Below are 15816 nucleotides of genomic sequence, written 5' to 3'. Positions count from 1 at the left end.
GATATTCATCATAGTAATAATTACATTATAATAACATGAACAAAAAAGAAACATGATTAATTAGTAGGGAAAAGATTTAATGAAAGCAGAATCAGAGTATAATTTCAATGTTAGCATATGTGTTGATATGCATTTGTATGGCTGCATAAATATCTAAAGAGCAAAGTTTTTTTTAGCAGGTATTAATCTCTCAGTAACAGAAGTACTGATGATTCATCTTAATAGTATTATGTATTTTTCTGTATGGAGCATAGAGTCCTATAAAAATCAGGAAAAATTTATTGAAAACAAATGCAAGGAATAGCAGCAACACCAATATCTTAATGAAATTCAAATTCCACCAGAGCACACAAACTTGGGTTTAAAGAGCTGGTAGAATCACACATCTTAGGTCTTTTTAGTAATATTGAATAATAATAAGTTGGTCTTAAGGTTTTAGAAACATAACATATTTTCTGTTTCTTGGATGCTAAAAATACAGGTAGATATCAAATCCTAGCTAAAGTAAATATTACTTAAAGATAACTCTAGTATTTATAGGTTACTAATAAGCTATATTTTTCAATTATCTTTGTTTTTCTTTTTTTTATTATCTCCTAAAAATGTAGCATAAATCAAGGGAAGTCATCTTCATTAGAATTCATTCATTGCTTTCAATTAATAGCTATTTTTAAGTACTTGCTATGTGTCAAACATTGTTTTGAGGCACTGGGGATTCTGCAGTGAAGAAAATAAAGTTCTTATCTGGTTGAAGAACAAATGTTATCTCTATCATATAATGATGAAGTGTTATGAATAAAATAATATTTATTAGTATGCTATATTATGTAGATAATATAAAATAAGAGTTATAAATTTCTTAGTTTCGCAAAGAATATAAAAGTACCTCTTTTATTTACTCTAAGGCATATCATTTTTCTTTTTAAACTAAGGAAATTGAAATTGTTTTATTACTTACCCCAATATTAAACATTCCTGTAAAATACTCCATATTTGCTTGAATAAACCAAATGTTGCTTAGACCTAGCTCATCACTTCTCTTCTTAGCACGGATTAATGATAATTCCTTGTTTTCTATTAATGTAACCTAGATTTCACCCAGGAAACAAAGTATATTTAGGAACATAATTCAGACATCAGGGCAAAGTATTATTACTGTATTTCATAGTCTTAATAATCTATACTAGTAATAGAGTAATATGCAAATTATCTGTTACATCGTAACATCACAACCAGATCAGCAGGCTGCATCCCCACTCTCTGCTCAGGCAGCTGCAAGGCCCGGGGTAGGATAGGATACCATAGGAGGGGATAAGAAAGGAGAGGGAGAGGAAGGCAGGCCTGTATGCAGACAGGCTGAGAGGAGAAACAGAAATACAGAAAGGGAACAAGAAAAAGATGCAGGACTGGAAAAGGGAAGAAAACTGCAGGGCTGCAGGTGGGAGGGGGTGGTGACTGCAGGGAAGGGGGGGAGCAGGTGTGCTCAGTGAGGGGTAGGGCGGGAGCCCCGCCCAGATGTGGGAGGAGGACGGTGGCCTGGCCCTCGGTGCAGGCCGATGGCGGGGAGGCGCCCACGGGTCTGGGACAGAATGGTGGGTGGTCTGAGACCTGGGTTGAGGCGCTCCTGCTTCACAGTAGCAGCAGTGCCTGGACCACGCAGGCTTCGGCCACCCTCACTGGGCCGGGCATCCCGGGCAGGAAATGGGAGCAGGACAGAGGGAGGGAGGCCGGGGAAGGGGGAGGGGGCAGCAAACACCTGGCCAAAGCTGAGCCCTGGGTTGGGGGTTAATGCCCCCCCCTCAAATGGAAGCTTTAAGAAGGGAAGGAGAGAGGGAAGAACTTTATAAAGGAGTCAGTAGAGAGCAAGCAGAGTTAAAGAAGAAAAGAGGATGTATGAGTGAACTGTAGAAGCTATAATGAAAATCAAGTATAGTTCTGTACTGGGGACAGATTTTAAAAGTAGGAGTCAGAAAAGAAAAAAGATAAATGATAGTGAATAATTAGGCAGATAGATAGATAGATAGATGTTAAAACAGTGAAAGTAAGTAGAGAAAAAATGTATGGGAAAGGTAGGATGAGAGAGAAAAAGGGAGGGAAGAAAAGTTTTAAAGGGGAGCCAGTAGAGCTTAAAAGGAGAATGGGAAGAAGGAAGAAATGGGGGAAGGAGCAAAGCAGGTCCGAGGGAGGAAGTGGAGAAAAAAATTAAGGTGGAAAGGAAGGAAAAGGGGAGGCAGGGCAGGGGTAATGATAAAGGAAAGAAGGAATGTGGGGAGGGAGGGAGGGTAGGAGAAAGATGGGAAGAAGGATGATGGAACAGAAGTAGGAAATAAGGAGGAAAGAAAAGTTTATAAATGATGAGTCAGTAGGAAAAAGTATTACATAAAGGAGAGAGAAAAATTGTGTGAGAGGGAGAAGCCAATAAGGAAGTCAAATACAATTGTGTGTGAAGGGGATAAGATTTAAAAAAAAGTTAACAGGGGTGACCAGGCCGGCAGGGGAGGGCAGTTGGGGAGATCAGGTTGGCAGGGGAGGGCAGTTAGGGGGATCAGGTTGGCAGGGGAGGGCAGTTAGGGGGATCAGGCAGGCAGGCAGAGTGGTTAGGGCGGGCAGGCAGGCAGGTGAGCGGTTAGGAGCCAGAGGTCCCGGATTGGAGAGGGTGCAGGTCAGGCTGAGGGACCCCCTCCCATGCAGGAATTTCGTGCACTGGGCCTCTAGTATAGAATATATTATACTAGAGGCCCAGTGCACGAAATTCGTGCATGGGAGGGGTCCCTCGGCCTGGCTGGCTACTAGGGGGAGGGACCATGGGAGGTTGGCCGGCTGCCCCCCCCATTCGGGCCAATCGGGGGGTCGGCTGGCTGGGAGGAGGGACCGCAGGAAGTTGGCCCCAGCAACAAGCTAACCAACGGCCGATTCTGCGAAGAATCGGGCTCCCTCCTCTCTCCTGTCTGGGTCCAGGGTGTAGGTGAACCAAATTCAGGGCTGTCAGGCCCCAGAAGCAAGGTCTGGGTCAGTGTGCGACCAGCTGGTCGACTGGTCGTAATGGTCACTTAGGCTTTTATATATATAGATTGATCCTTATCCTGTGCCAGGAAGTATGTCAGATAATATGGTACAAAAGTGAACAAGGTCTTTGAACTCTTGAAGCCTAAAGTTGTAATGATATAAGTAAAATAGGCAATTATAATACAGTGATAAGTGTTCAATAAAAGACATATAATGTGTTATCAGAGCACCTACACCTGATGATTATGGCAGGTTTTATTCAATAAATATTGTAAAAGTAGCTCCGCTGTTATGGCTCAGTGGTTGAGCACTGGCACATGAACCAGGAGGTCATGGTTCAATTCCCGGTCAGGGCACATGCCTGGGTTTTGAGGCAGCCGATCAATGATTTGCTCTCATCACTGATGTTTCTATCTCTCCATCATCCCTTCCTCTTTCTTAAAATCAATAAAAACATTTTTTTTAAAAAATATGGAAAACTAACATATTTACTGAGGCCTGAACAATTAATAGAAATTAGCTGGGGCAATGAAGTAGTGTTTCAGGCAGACAGAGAAACATGTATGAAGGCCCAAGGTGAGAAATATACTGTGTTTGAAGAACTGAGAAAACTGGTGTAGCTGGGCACAATGTGTGACGGTGATGGTGGGCATGGGGAGCAGGGTGTGGGGATGGAAATCAGGCTGGAGAGACAACAGGAGCCAGACCATGAGTGATAACAGACGTTTCAGCTGCTGCAATGAATAGTATGGATTAGTGGAGCGAGGCAGAAGGCAGCACCACCGTTAGGAGTCTCTCACAGTAATCCAGGCCAAGGAAGATAGGAGAGGAGCATCGGTTTGGATGGAGAAAAGTGGGCAGAATTGTCACTTTCATCATGATCATTTTGAGTTCTACCCTAATTTTGTCCTCATGTTTGTCTTTATGGGAATATCCTGGATCCTTTGTATAATAAAACCTGTCAGAGTAACCTGGGTGTCAAACGCTTCCCTCTTCCCGGTCTCTGTTCCCAGGAGAACTGTTAGGGAGGAAAGAAGATGCCATGTACCGGATTCTGTTTCTACAGGATTCTCACGTATGAGCTTTCTTCCTCTTACTCCAATCATGAAATTGTTGCTTTTTAAAATAATAACACAGACACCTGCCTGTTTCTCCCAGGAGTCCTTATTTATTTACTCCATAAGACCAGCCCTCCAATTGCCATCATTCAGATATATGTCATTCATACCAGTCTATGAGTTCTTCCACATTTTTTTCCTCTGGGAGTGCAGTAATCATTGTAACTATTTTGTCCATTTTAGAGAGCTCACAAGCAAAGAATGTGCCCCAGTTTAATTGTATTTTTTTGAAAAATGACATAAAATTCTAGACTTTTATGTTAAAAGATGATCACTGTGAGGAAATTATTTAATATGGCAGAAGACTAAAAATAGCAAACTTCTAATAAATGGTGGCAACAATTGCATAAATAATGGTACATTTCCTTAAACACATATGTGGTCACATTTTAGTACTGTTCTGATGAAAACATTTACAACTATTTGCAATAGGGAAAAACTTTTTTGATACAATATTGAGTGAAAACATAACTAAAATTATATTTGCATTTTTAGATTTTGCAACAATAATTAACCTCAAGGACAGGAACTTATTAAGAACACGAGGAGAAAATCATTTCATGGATCAGGGGAGGTAGATTGGATTTTGTTTTTCTTTAAAATTTTGTTATTGTTGTTATAATTTTGATACAATGCATAAAAATCAAGTTACCAAAAGAATATGCTCAACAAGTTTCAGATGCTAGTATTTCCAGAATAAAATTTTGTTGCCGATTAAACTAGTTTTATCATTATTTTATTTAGCAGTGGAATAGTTATTTATTTTTAAAATTATTTAATATATAACTCTTTTATACAGTTAAAAACTCTTGTGATCCTACTTATCCCTTAAGATTTTGAATCTTATATGTATAGTTCAAAGAAAAAAGGAAAATGCCTGTGCCACACATTTGACCCGGGTGAATGATTATAAACTCAAAGAACAGGTCTAAGCCAGGCTCAGCTAACTGAATCATGTCGTTTTCTGATGTCTTCTTTTATCTGTTATTCAGACTTTACCTGGCATAATGGCAGCATATGAGCGAGCATAATCCCAAGGTGACCCTAAAAGAGGCAGGAAAAGACAGAAGTTAAAGTTGGTCCCTAAGGTTTCTGCTCATCCTGAGATAACAATCTTGCCAAATAAAACCATGTCCTTGAATGTAATATAAATTCACATAGTCTTGGAAAGTCTAAAAAGATACGTGAAGAGATATCATACCCCACCGCTGCAGAAATCCACAATTCTATCACCAGGTTTGGCCTGATTTGTCACCACATACACAAGGTTGTTTAACTGTTGCTGCTTCCTCAACGCTCGATCACTGGACATTTTACCTGGAAAGACAAGAGGTGAAGAAAATGAAATGTGTATTCTGTGGGGTTGAGAAGACACTAGTAGAACAGACTACTAGCATGCAGGAAGAGGGATGAATAGATAAATAAACTACAAATTCTGTATAACCCACTAGGAGAAACTAGACAACTGAAACTCAGAAATGAACTCTATTTTTACTTCAGTCTTTTAAAATTTTTTTAATATATTTTTCTCTCTTTATTGATTAAGGTATTACATATGTGTCATTATCCCCCCATTGGACTTCCACAACCCCCACTCATGCCCTCAGCCCCCTGGTGTCTGTGTCCATTGGTTAGGCTTATATGCATGCATACAAGTACTTTGGTTGATCTCTCCTCCTTACCCCCACCCTCCCCTGCCTACCCTCTGAGGTTTGAAGGTCTGATCGATGCTTCTCTGTCTCTGGATCTGTTTTTGTTCATCAGTTTATGTTCATTATATTCCATAAATGAGTGAAATCATGTGATATTTATCTTTCTCTGACTGGCTTACTTTGCTTAGCATAATGCTCTCCAATCGCACCTGTCAGAATGGTTATCATCAAATGACAAGTACTGGAGAGGATGCGGAGAAAAAGGAACCCTCATGCACTGCTGCTGGGAATGCAGACTGGTGCAGCCACTGTGGAGAACAGTCTGGAGTTTCCTCAAAAAACTAAAAATGGAACTCCCATTTGACCCAGTGATCCCAATTCTAGGAATATATCCCAAGAAATCAGAAACACCAATCAGAAAGGATATATGCACCCCTATGTTCATAGCAGCACAATTTACAATAGCTAAGATTTGGAAACAGCCTAAGTGCCCATCAGCAGATGAGTGGATTAAAAACCTGTGGTACATCTACACAATGGAATACTATGCTGCGGTAAAAAAGAAGGAATTCTTACTTTAGTCTGATCCAACTTTTTTTTCAATACATAGTGGCAGAAAATCTATGAAAAAAGTGTTTTAAAGAAAGAACACAGAGGAGGAACCAAGATGGCGGCATAGGTACACACTTGTACTTGCTGCCTCACACAACCACATCAAAACTACAACTAAAAGACAAAACAGGTATTATCCAGAACCACAGGAAGGCTGGCTGAGCGGAACTTCTACAACTAGAAGGAAAGAGAAAAGTGCATTGAGATGGGTAGGAAGTACGGAAGTGCGGAGGTACAGAGCCAAGCACGGAAACGGGCTGGCAACTGGATACACTGTTGTCTTTTTCAATTGGGAGGGAGATACAAGCTCCCGATTGCTCTGAACTCCAGTTTCAGGTGAGACTCTGGGGACCCAGACTCATATGGGGAGAAACTGGACTGTCTGGCATTGGGAAAGGAACGTGAGGGTGGCTTTCTTGCAGAGGTGCTTGCAGCGATCATTGTTCCTGCACAGGGCACGGGGCACAGAGACCCGGGGACCTCTCAGAGGCAGGGCGGACTGGCAGCCATTGCTGTTTGCACCACCCTGTGGTTCCCAGAGACTCCTCCCCACCCAATTTACAACCCCACCCAAGCTGAGAGCAGAGGCTTTTGCATATGAATGGCCTGTTCTTTTGCAATCTAAAACCTAACAAACTGCTGCTGGGTCAAAGAGTACCAAAGCTTCCAAAAGATGGACTAAGGTTTGACAGAAGCCTGCATTGCTTCACAGCTGGGCCTCATCTGAGCACTTCCAAACCCCAAACAAAGAGGAGGAATTGGAAGATCTCTCTGTAGCTCCTGCTGGGTGGCCTCAGGCAGCGGGTGACTTTGCACCTCCTTGGACATCCAAGAGCCCGTCTCCCCAGTGGTCAGTGTGAGACCATACCAGAATACAACTCTTCACATCCATAAGTGACACACTTAAGGGGCAGACTCAGTGAGCAGCAAAGCCCCACTGAAGCAAGTCCTGCCCCATAAGGGTGTCTCCAGCACAGAAGTTCTCCCCCTGTAGACACAGCTGCTCCTCACAGCCAATTGCCCTGGTGGTCAATTCCTCCCAGTGATACCAACAGCAATCAAGGCTTAACTACAACAAGACTGTGCATACAGCCCACAAAGGGGTGCACCAAGAGCGTCCACCTCAGGTGACTGGGGAGGCTGAGCCACTGGGCACTATAGGACACCTAGCATACAAAGCCACTCTATCAACACAGGGAAGCAGCCAAAATGCGGAGACAAAGAAACAGGTCACAAATGACAGAAATGGAGGAAAGCAAACTACTGGATATAGAGTTCAAAACCACGGTTATAAGGTTACTCAAGAATCTTCTAGAAACCTCCGAGAAATATAATGAGACCCTCAAGGATATGAAAAAGGACCAATTAGAAATTAAGCATACACTGACTGAAATAAAGAATAATATACAGAGATCCAACAGCAGACTAGAGGACCCCAAGAATCAAGTCAAAGATTTGAAATATGAAGAAGCAAAAAACACCCAAATGGAAAAGCAAAAAGAAGAAAGAATCCAAAAATATGAAGGTAGTGTAAGGAGCCTTTGGGACAACTTCAAGCATACCAACATCCAAATTATGGGGGTGCCAGAAGGAGAGAGAGAACAAGATATTGTTAACCTATTTGAAAAAATGACAGAAAACTTTCCCTACCTGGTGAAAGAAATAGACTTACAAGTCCAGGAAGCGCAAAGAACCCCAAACAAGAGGAATCCAAAGAGGACCACAACAAGACACATCATAATTAAAATGCCAAGGGCAAAAGACAAAGAGAGACTCTTAAAAACAGCAAGAGAAAGAAACTCAGTTACCTACAAGGGAATACCCATACGACTGTCAGCTGATTTCTCAACAGAAACTTTGCAGGCCAGAAGGGAGTGGCAAGAAATATTCAAAGTGATGAATACCAAGAACCTACAACCAAGATTACTTTATCCAGCAAAGCTATCATTCAGAATTGAAGGTCAGATAAAGAGCTTCACAGATAAGGAAAAGCTAAAGGAGTTCATCACCACCAAACCAGGATTATATGAAATGCTGAAAGGTATCCTTTAAGAAGAGGAAGAGGACGAAAAAGGTAAAGATACAAATTATGAACAACAAATATGCATCTATCAACAAGTGAATCTAAGAATCAAGTGAATAAATAATCCGATGAACAGAATGAACTGGTGATTATAATGGAATCAGGGACATAGAAAGGGAATGGACTGACTATTCTTGGGGGGGAAAGGGGTGTGGGAGATGCGGGAAGAGACTGGACAAAAATCGTGCACCTATGGATGAGGACAGTGGGTGAGGAGTGAGGGCGGATGGTGGGGCGGGAACTGGGAGGAGGGGAGTTATGGGGGGAAAAAAGAGGAACAAATGTAATAATCTGAACAATAAAGATTTAATTAAAAAAAAAAAAGAAATTAAGCATACACTGACTGAAATAAAGAATAATATACAGAGATCCAACAGCAGACTAGAGGACCCCAAGAATCAAGTCAAAGATTTGAAATATGAAGAAGCAAAAAACACCCAAATGGAAAAGCAAAAAGAAGAAAGAATCCAAAAATATGAAGGTAGTGTAAGGAGCCTTTGGGACAACTTCAAGCATACCAACATCCGAATTATGGGGGTGCCAGAAGAAGAGAGAGAACAAGATATTGTTAACCTATTTGAAAAAATGACAGAAAACTTTCCCTACCTGGTGAAAGAAATAGACTTACAAGTCCAGGAAGCGCAAAGAACCCCAAACAAGAGGAATCCAAAGAGGACCACAACAAGACACATCATAATTAAAATGCGAAGGGCAAAAGACAAAGAGACAATCTTAAAAGCAGCAAGAAAAAAAGTTAGTTACCTACAAGGAAGTACCCATATGACTGTCAGCTGATTTCTCAACAGAAACTATGCAGGCCAGAAGGGAGTGGCAAGAAATATTAAAAGTGATGAATAGCAAGAACCTACAACCGAGATTACTCTACCCAGCAAAGCTATCATTTAGAATTGAAGGTCAGATAAAGAGCTTCACAGATAAGAAAAAGCTAAAGGAGTTCATCACCACCAAACCAGTATTATATGAAATGCTGAAGGGTATTCTTTAAGAAGAGGAGGAAGAAGAAAAAGGTAAAGATAAAAATTATGAACAAAGTGACAACAAATATATATCACCCAACAAGTGAATCTAAAAATCAAGTGAATAAAAAAATCTGATGAACAGAATAAACTGGTGAATAGAATAGAATCAGAGGCATAGAAAGGGAGTGGACTGACAATTCTTGGGTGGGGGGGAGCGGGTGTGGGGGGTGAGGTAAGAGACTGAACAAAAATCGTACACCTATGGATGAGGACAGTGGGGGGGGGGTAAGGGTAGGGGTGGGTTGGGAACCGGGTGGAGGGGAGCTATGGGGGGGAAAAAGAGGAACAACTGTAATAATCTGAACAATAAAGATTTATTAATAAAAAAACCTAATGTTAAAATAAAAAAAGAGGAAAGAACACAACATGTGAAACATTAAGTTCAGGTCATAAACAAAGTAATTGTTCAATACATGCTTTCTGGATTAATAACAACAGAGACCTATTGTAAAAATTACCTAATTCCAGCACATTGCTTAAATCTCCTTGGAGAAAGTAGATCTATAATAAATAAAAACTTTTTTTTTTGTAACTGGCCCATCCTTATACTTGATTCTTCTGATTAGGACTCTTTAAACATAGGTGTTACGTTGTCTGAAATATGTCAATGGTTATTATATTTAGAGAGAAACTGGATTTTCCCCTTTCTTCTTCAAAGTGTTTTCCTCATGAGTCAGACACAGAAATTTAATGCAATTAGAGATTAGAGATAGGGTATTTCCAAGTATGAAATGCCTTGGGCCTAGCAGCATGAAAACATCTGAACTTTCAAAAGCCATTAGTCAAGCCCATGAATATATCCTCAGAAGAATGAATGAAATTACTTGTTTTTACAAGTTTCAAATGTACTTTTTTAAAAAAATAAAAGATTAAGAAAATGTAAGAGCATATTTCAGTGATATAGATTAAAAACCCAGATAATCTTTTTTGCTTGATAAAATATTATTTACAGACACCAAGGTTTCCCTGCTCCATTTTCACAGAAAAATATAGTATGTTTCTTTTTCTTCTCTTTTCTGTTTTTCTTCTTATGTGACTAAAGTAAAAACATTTGAAAACTTTTATTTTAGGAATACAAAATGTGGATAAAAAGATCTATATAAGAAAAAAAGATTTATAAGCTCATAATTCAGAGGTTATATATACATATATACATATACACACACACACACATATATATATATATATTATATATATATAATCTCCTATATAATAAAGGCCTAATATGTTAAGTGTCCGACCATCTATTTGACCATCCAATCAATCGCTATGATGTGCACTGACCACCAGGGGGTAGACGCTCCAGGGGGTAGGTTAGCTTGCTGCTGGGGTCCGGTTGATTGGGACTGGGTGAGACAGACCTGACACACCCTGGTGACCTCCCGTGGTCCCTCCATGGCCCCAATTGTGCACCAGTGGAGTCCCTCAGTCTGGCCTGCCTCTTCTCGCAATCTGATACCCCTAGGGATATGTCCACAGGCCAGGCCGAGGGACCCAACTGGTGCACATATCGTGTACCAGGCCTCTAGTGTTCATATAATATATGTTCTTCTAGTCTTGTCCATAAATCCATCATTTTCTAGACAGCACATAAAATATTAGAAATCTTTCCACATCTGTGCATTTATCTTTCTATTATACTAGAGGCCCAGTGCATGAAATTGGTGCATGGGGAGGGGGTGGGTCCCTCAGCCCAACCTGCACCCTCTCCAATCCAGGAGCACTCAGGGGATGTCCTACTGACGGCTTAAGTCCGCTCCCCATGGTTCTCTGCTCTCTAAGGGGCCTGCTTGCCTGCTCGCCACCGGCATAGCTAAAAGGACTGGAAGACTCCAGTGGGGCTAAGGGGACTGGGCGCCGCCATCTTTGTGAGGGTGTGATGGTCAATTTGCATATTCACGCTTTATTAGATAGGATGTTTTAAGAGTTGCATAGTATTTCATTCAGTATATATACCATTACTTATGTAGCCAGTGTCCTATTCTAATGAGTTGTGCACTTTCTTAATTATTTAGCATGGCCAGATTTCAAGCACAAAGAGCTTTTAAATCAAAAGTCTGGTGACTCATTTTGTGAAAACAATTTCATGTAGCTGTAAAAAGAAATATTTTCATTTTTCTCTAAAAATTTAATTATAGCCTGGCTGTGGTGGCTCAGTGGTTGAACGTTGACCTATATACCAGGAAGTCACAGTTCGATTTGGGGTCAGGGCACATGCCCAGGTTGCAGGCTCAATCCCCAGAGAGGGGTTCAGGAGGCAGCGAATCAATGATTCTCTCTCATCAGTGATGTTTCTAGCTCTTTCTCCCTCTCTTTTCCTCTTTGAAATCAATAAAAATATTTTAAAAATAAAAATATCCTATCTAATAAAAGAGAAACATGGTAATTAGCGTATGACCGCTACCCTTCCCATTGGCTAATCAGGGTGATATGCAAATTAACTGCCAGCCAAGATGGCGGCCGGCAGCCAGGCAGCTTGAAGCGAACATGAGGCTTGCTTGCTTCAGTGATGGAGGACTCCAACGTTCCCCGCCTGCCACTGCAGGCCTCTGAGCTGCAACTCTAAGCAACTATGTTAAAAATATAGAAGCTAAACAAAACCCCAGAAACCTGCTTTAGTCACCAGGCTTCAGCCAGCAGGATCGCAACATTGTTTCAAATACAGAAGGTAAACAAAGGCCAGACACCTGCTTTCAGCAGCGGAGGCCTAAGAGCTGGAGCCTCAGAGCTAAAGCTGGCCCAGAATAAAAAAGAAAAAAAAAAGAAAAAAAGGAGCAGTTGGGAGCTTCAGTCACCTGCCAGCCTGAAAACAGCCCTCAGGCCCTCACCCAGACTGGCCAGGCACCCCAGTGGGGATCCCCACCCTGAAGGGTGTGTGACCAGCTGCAAACAGCCATCATCCCCTCACCCAAGCTGGCCAGGCACCCCAGTGGGGACCCCACCGTGAAGGGTGTGTGACCAGCTGCAAACAGCCATCATCCCCTCATCCAGGCTGGCCAGGCACCCCAGTGGGGACCCCCACCCTGATCCAGGACACCCTTCAGGGCAAACCAGCCAGCCCCACCCATGCACCAGGCCTCTATCCTATATAGTAAAAGGGTAATGTGCCTCCCAGCACCAGGATCAGCGGAGCCGCGAGGCCTCCTGGCACCGGGATCAGTGTGACAGGGGGCAGCGCCAAAACCCCGATCGCCCTGCGGCTCTGTGTGTGACAGGGTGCAGCACCCAACCCCCTGATCGGCCTTGCTCTGTGTGTGACAGGGTGCAGCGCCCCAACCTCCCCCCACGGGCCCTGCTCTGTGTGTGATGGGGTAGAGCCATAACCTCCCCATTGGCCCTGCCCTGAGTGTGAGAGTGGCAGCGCCTCAACCCCCTGATCGGCCCTGCTGTGTGTGACAGGGGGCGGTGCCCCAACCCCCTGATGGACCCTGCTCTGTGCGTGACAGGGGGCAGCGCCCCAACCCCCTGATGGACCCTGCTCTGTGCGTGACAGGGTGTGGCGCCGCAACCTCCCCATCGACCCTGCCTTGAGTGTGACAGGGGGCGGTGCCCCAACCCCCCAATCGGCCCTACCCTGAGAGTGACTGAGGGTGGCATCACAACCTCCCGATTGCCCTGCTCTGTGCATAACAGGGGACGGCACCCCAACTCCCCAATGGGCCCTGCTCTGAGCCCGACCAGGGGCTGCACTTAGGGATTGGGCCTGCCCTCTGCCACCCGGGAGCAGGCCTAAGCCAGCAGGTCATTATCTCCTGAGGGGTCCCAGACTGTGAGAGGGCACAGGCCGGGCTGAGGGACCCCCCTCCCCGCCGAGTACACAAATTTTTGTGCACCGGGCCTGTAGTGTAATAATAAAAGCATAATATGCTAATTAGACTGGATGTCCTTCTGGACGACCTTCCGGAATGAAGCTGGGGCTGCAAGGAAAGCCTGGGTCCTGGATGCCTGCAGGCAGCCTGGGGAAAGACAGGGTCCCGGGTGCCAGAGGGAAGTCCATGCTGGCAGCTGGGGGAAGGAAGGCCTGCTCTTGCACGAATTTCATGCATTGGGCCTCTAGTATAATTATAAAAAAATTTAAACACAGAATAAGTGAAAGCCTCTGTCATCTTACCCTTTGTGGATAACCAGAGATTTTATGACAGTTTTCAAACACATAGCAAACTTGAAATAATCTTACAATGGACACCTCTATAAACTCCACCTGAATTCTGCCATTAACAACTTACCATACTTGGTTTATTACACTTGTCTTCATCTATCCATCTCTCTAATCTCTCTACCCATCCATTCATATCTCTAACTTATTTTTTAAAAATAGTTTTATTGATTTTAGAGAGGAAGTGAAAGGGAGGGAGGGAGGGAGAGGGAGAGGGAGAGGGAGAGGGAGAGGGAGAGAGAGAGAGAGAGAGAGAGAGAGAGAGAGAGAGAGAGAGAGAGAGAGAAATATCAATGTGAGAGAGAACTATCAATCGACTGCCTCCCACACATGCCCAGACAGGATGGAGCCCACAACCTGAGCGTGTGCCCTGACTGGGAATCCAACTGGTGACTTTTTAGTGCACAGATGTGCTCAACTAACTGAGCCACACCAAGCAGGTCCAACTTATTTTTTTATGGCAGTGCAGTTTTGATTTGGAGGAGGAAGATTAAGAACAAATCGGGATGAGAAAGGGGGTGGTCAGAATGCAAAAATGGAAAATACTTTTCAGCCCCTTGGGAGGGCTAGAGTCACAAATGCTGCTATTAAATGGAGCCACTGTACAGCAAGGAATGAGCACAAGCATTTTAGTCTTTTTTGTGTTTGTAGATTTCTTAAAAATTCTTTGTCAAAGGATTTTCATAATAGAAAGTCAAAGGGAATTATCTTTTGTTAAGAATGAGAAGAAAATTTATTTAGTGGAATATCTAATATCAAGTTCTGTATCATATTTCTATTATTCATTTAGAATTACCTAACTTTCTTAGGTCTGTTCCAAGAGCAAATGTTATGAAGATCTGTGTCTCTTGCTAAGATTGCAACTTCACATCTAAAGGATTTGGGCTGAAATGAAGGTCAAAGGTAAAGAGTACTTTTCAGGGTTGTGTTTAAGTAGAGAGACTATTAAGCTGCACATACTATTCACAGAGTAAGCTAAAAATTATGCTCAGATGCTTTATGGAAAACTCTAATAAAGCATTCCTTTTTCCCATTCCAATTTTATAAATATTATGAAGCTCCTAGAACCATGAACAGGATCTCAAATACACTGAATGAGGTAAGAAAGTGGTATTTTAAGATAAGGCATTAATTAAAAAATCAAATTTGATTTATAGCCAATATTCTTGTGTCCAAGGTACCATTTACAAGCATAAATTATAACCTATTTTTAGGTTGGCTAAAAATCATGATTCTTTAGGTGTCACCAAGAAAAAAAAAACAACCACCCTCAAGAATCAAATGTTTTGATACAAGTGACTTCACTTGTTCCAGGATGTAATTCTCCCACATTGAAGTCTTCTTGTCTATTCACGTTCAGAGGAAACTGATGATTGAACAACTCTGCATTGCCCAGAAAGAAAGTACAAAGGTAAAGAAGCCATTTTTATAAAAAATATATATTTTTTTATTAATTTCAGAGAGAAAGAGAGAGGGAGAAAGATAGAAACATCAATGATAAGAGAGAATCATTGTGGCTGACTCCTGCATGCCCCCTACTGGGGATCGAGCCCACAATCCAAGCATGTGCACTGAAGGGGAATTGGTCCGCGACCTCCTGGTTCATAGGTTGATGCTCAACCACTGAGCTATGTCAGCTGGGTAAGAAGCCAGTTTTTAAGCCTAAGGAAGAGCCATATTAGAAAACTAGCATTTTTTTTTTTATCACTCAATAAGGCAAAACAAAATAAAAACCATGGATGGAAATTGCGCACATGTGCAACCAGGACACCTGCTCAGTCTAATAAATTATGCTCAAGATTAGGCTCTTAATTTTTTTGTTCCCTACTCTGAAACACCAAAGAACTATGCTTGTTATAGTTTAGTAGGAAAAGTGTCGGGTGCTTGTATACACACTAGAGGCCCGGTGCACAAAAATGTGTGCACTCGGGGGGGTCCCTCAGCCTGGCCTATGCCCTCTTACAGTCTGGGACCCCTCGGAGGATGTCCTGGCGTAGGCTTGCTCCCTGGGGGATCAGACCAAGCTGGCAGTCAGACATCCCTCTGGCAGCCCAGCAGCCCTCTGGGGATGTCCACTTACCAGCAGGGAGCAGGCCTAAGCTGCAGTCGGACATCCTTAGTGCTGCTGAGGAGGTGGGAGAGGCTCCTG

At 42.6% G+C, this 15816-nt stretch overlaps 1 protein-coding gene across 1 annotated transcript in view; it reads right to left on the bottom strand.

The window, feature by feature from the left end:
• The window catches only part of GSTCD (glutathione S-transferase C-terminal domain containing), a 137154-nt gene that overhangs the window by 25603 nt on the left and 95735 nt on the right, over positions 1-15816 (bottom strand). The window contains exons 6-8 of the mRNA XM_081098927.1: positions 5326-5441; positions 5124-5168; positions 959-1087 (exon numbers count right to left, since the gene is read on the bottom strand). Coding sequence (XP_080955053.1) covers positions 959-1087; positions 5124-5168; positions 5326-5441 — 290 coding nt within the window. The remainder of the gene's footprint in view (positions 1-958; positions 1088-5123; positions 5169-5325; positions 5442-15816) is intronic.

This window comes from Myotis nattereri (genome assembly GCF_964212035.1).
Source record: "Myotis nattereri genome assembly, chromosome: 1".
Taxonomy (NCBI): domain Eukaryota; kingdom Metazoa; phylum Chordata; class Mammalia; order Chiroptera; family Vespertilionidae; genus Myotis; species Myotis nattereri.
Note: the sequence above shows the minus strand (reverse complement) of the source record. Positions and strands in the feature narration are given on the sequence as shown.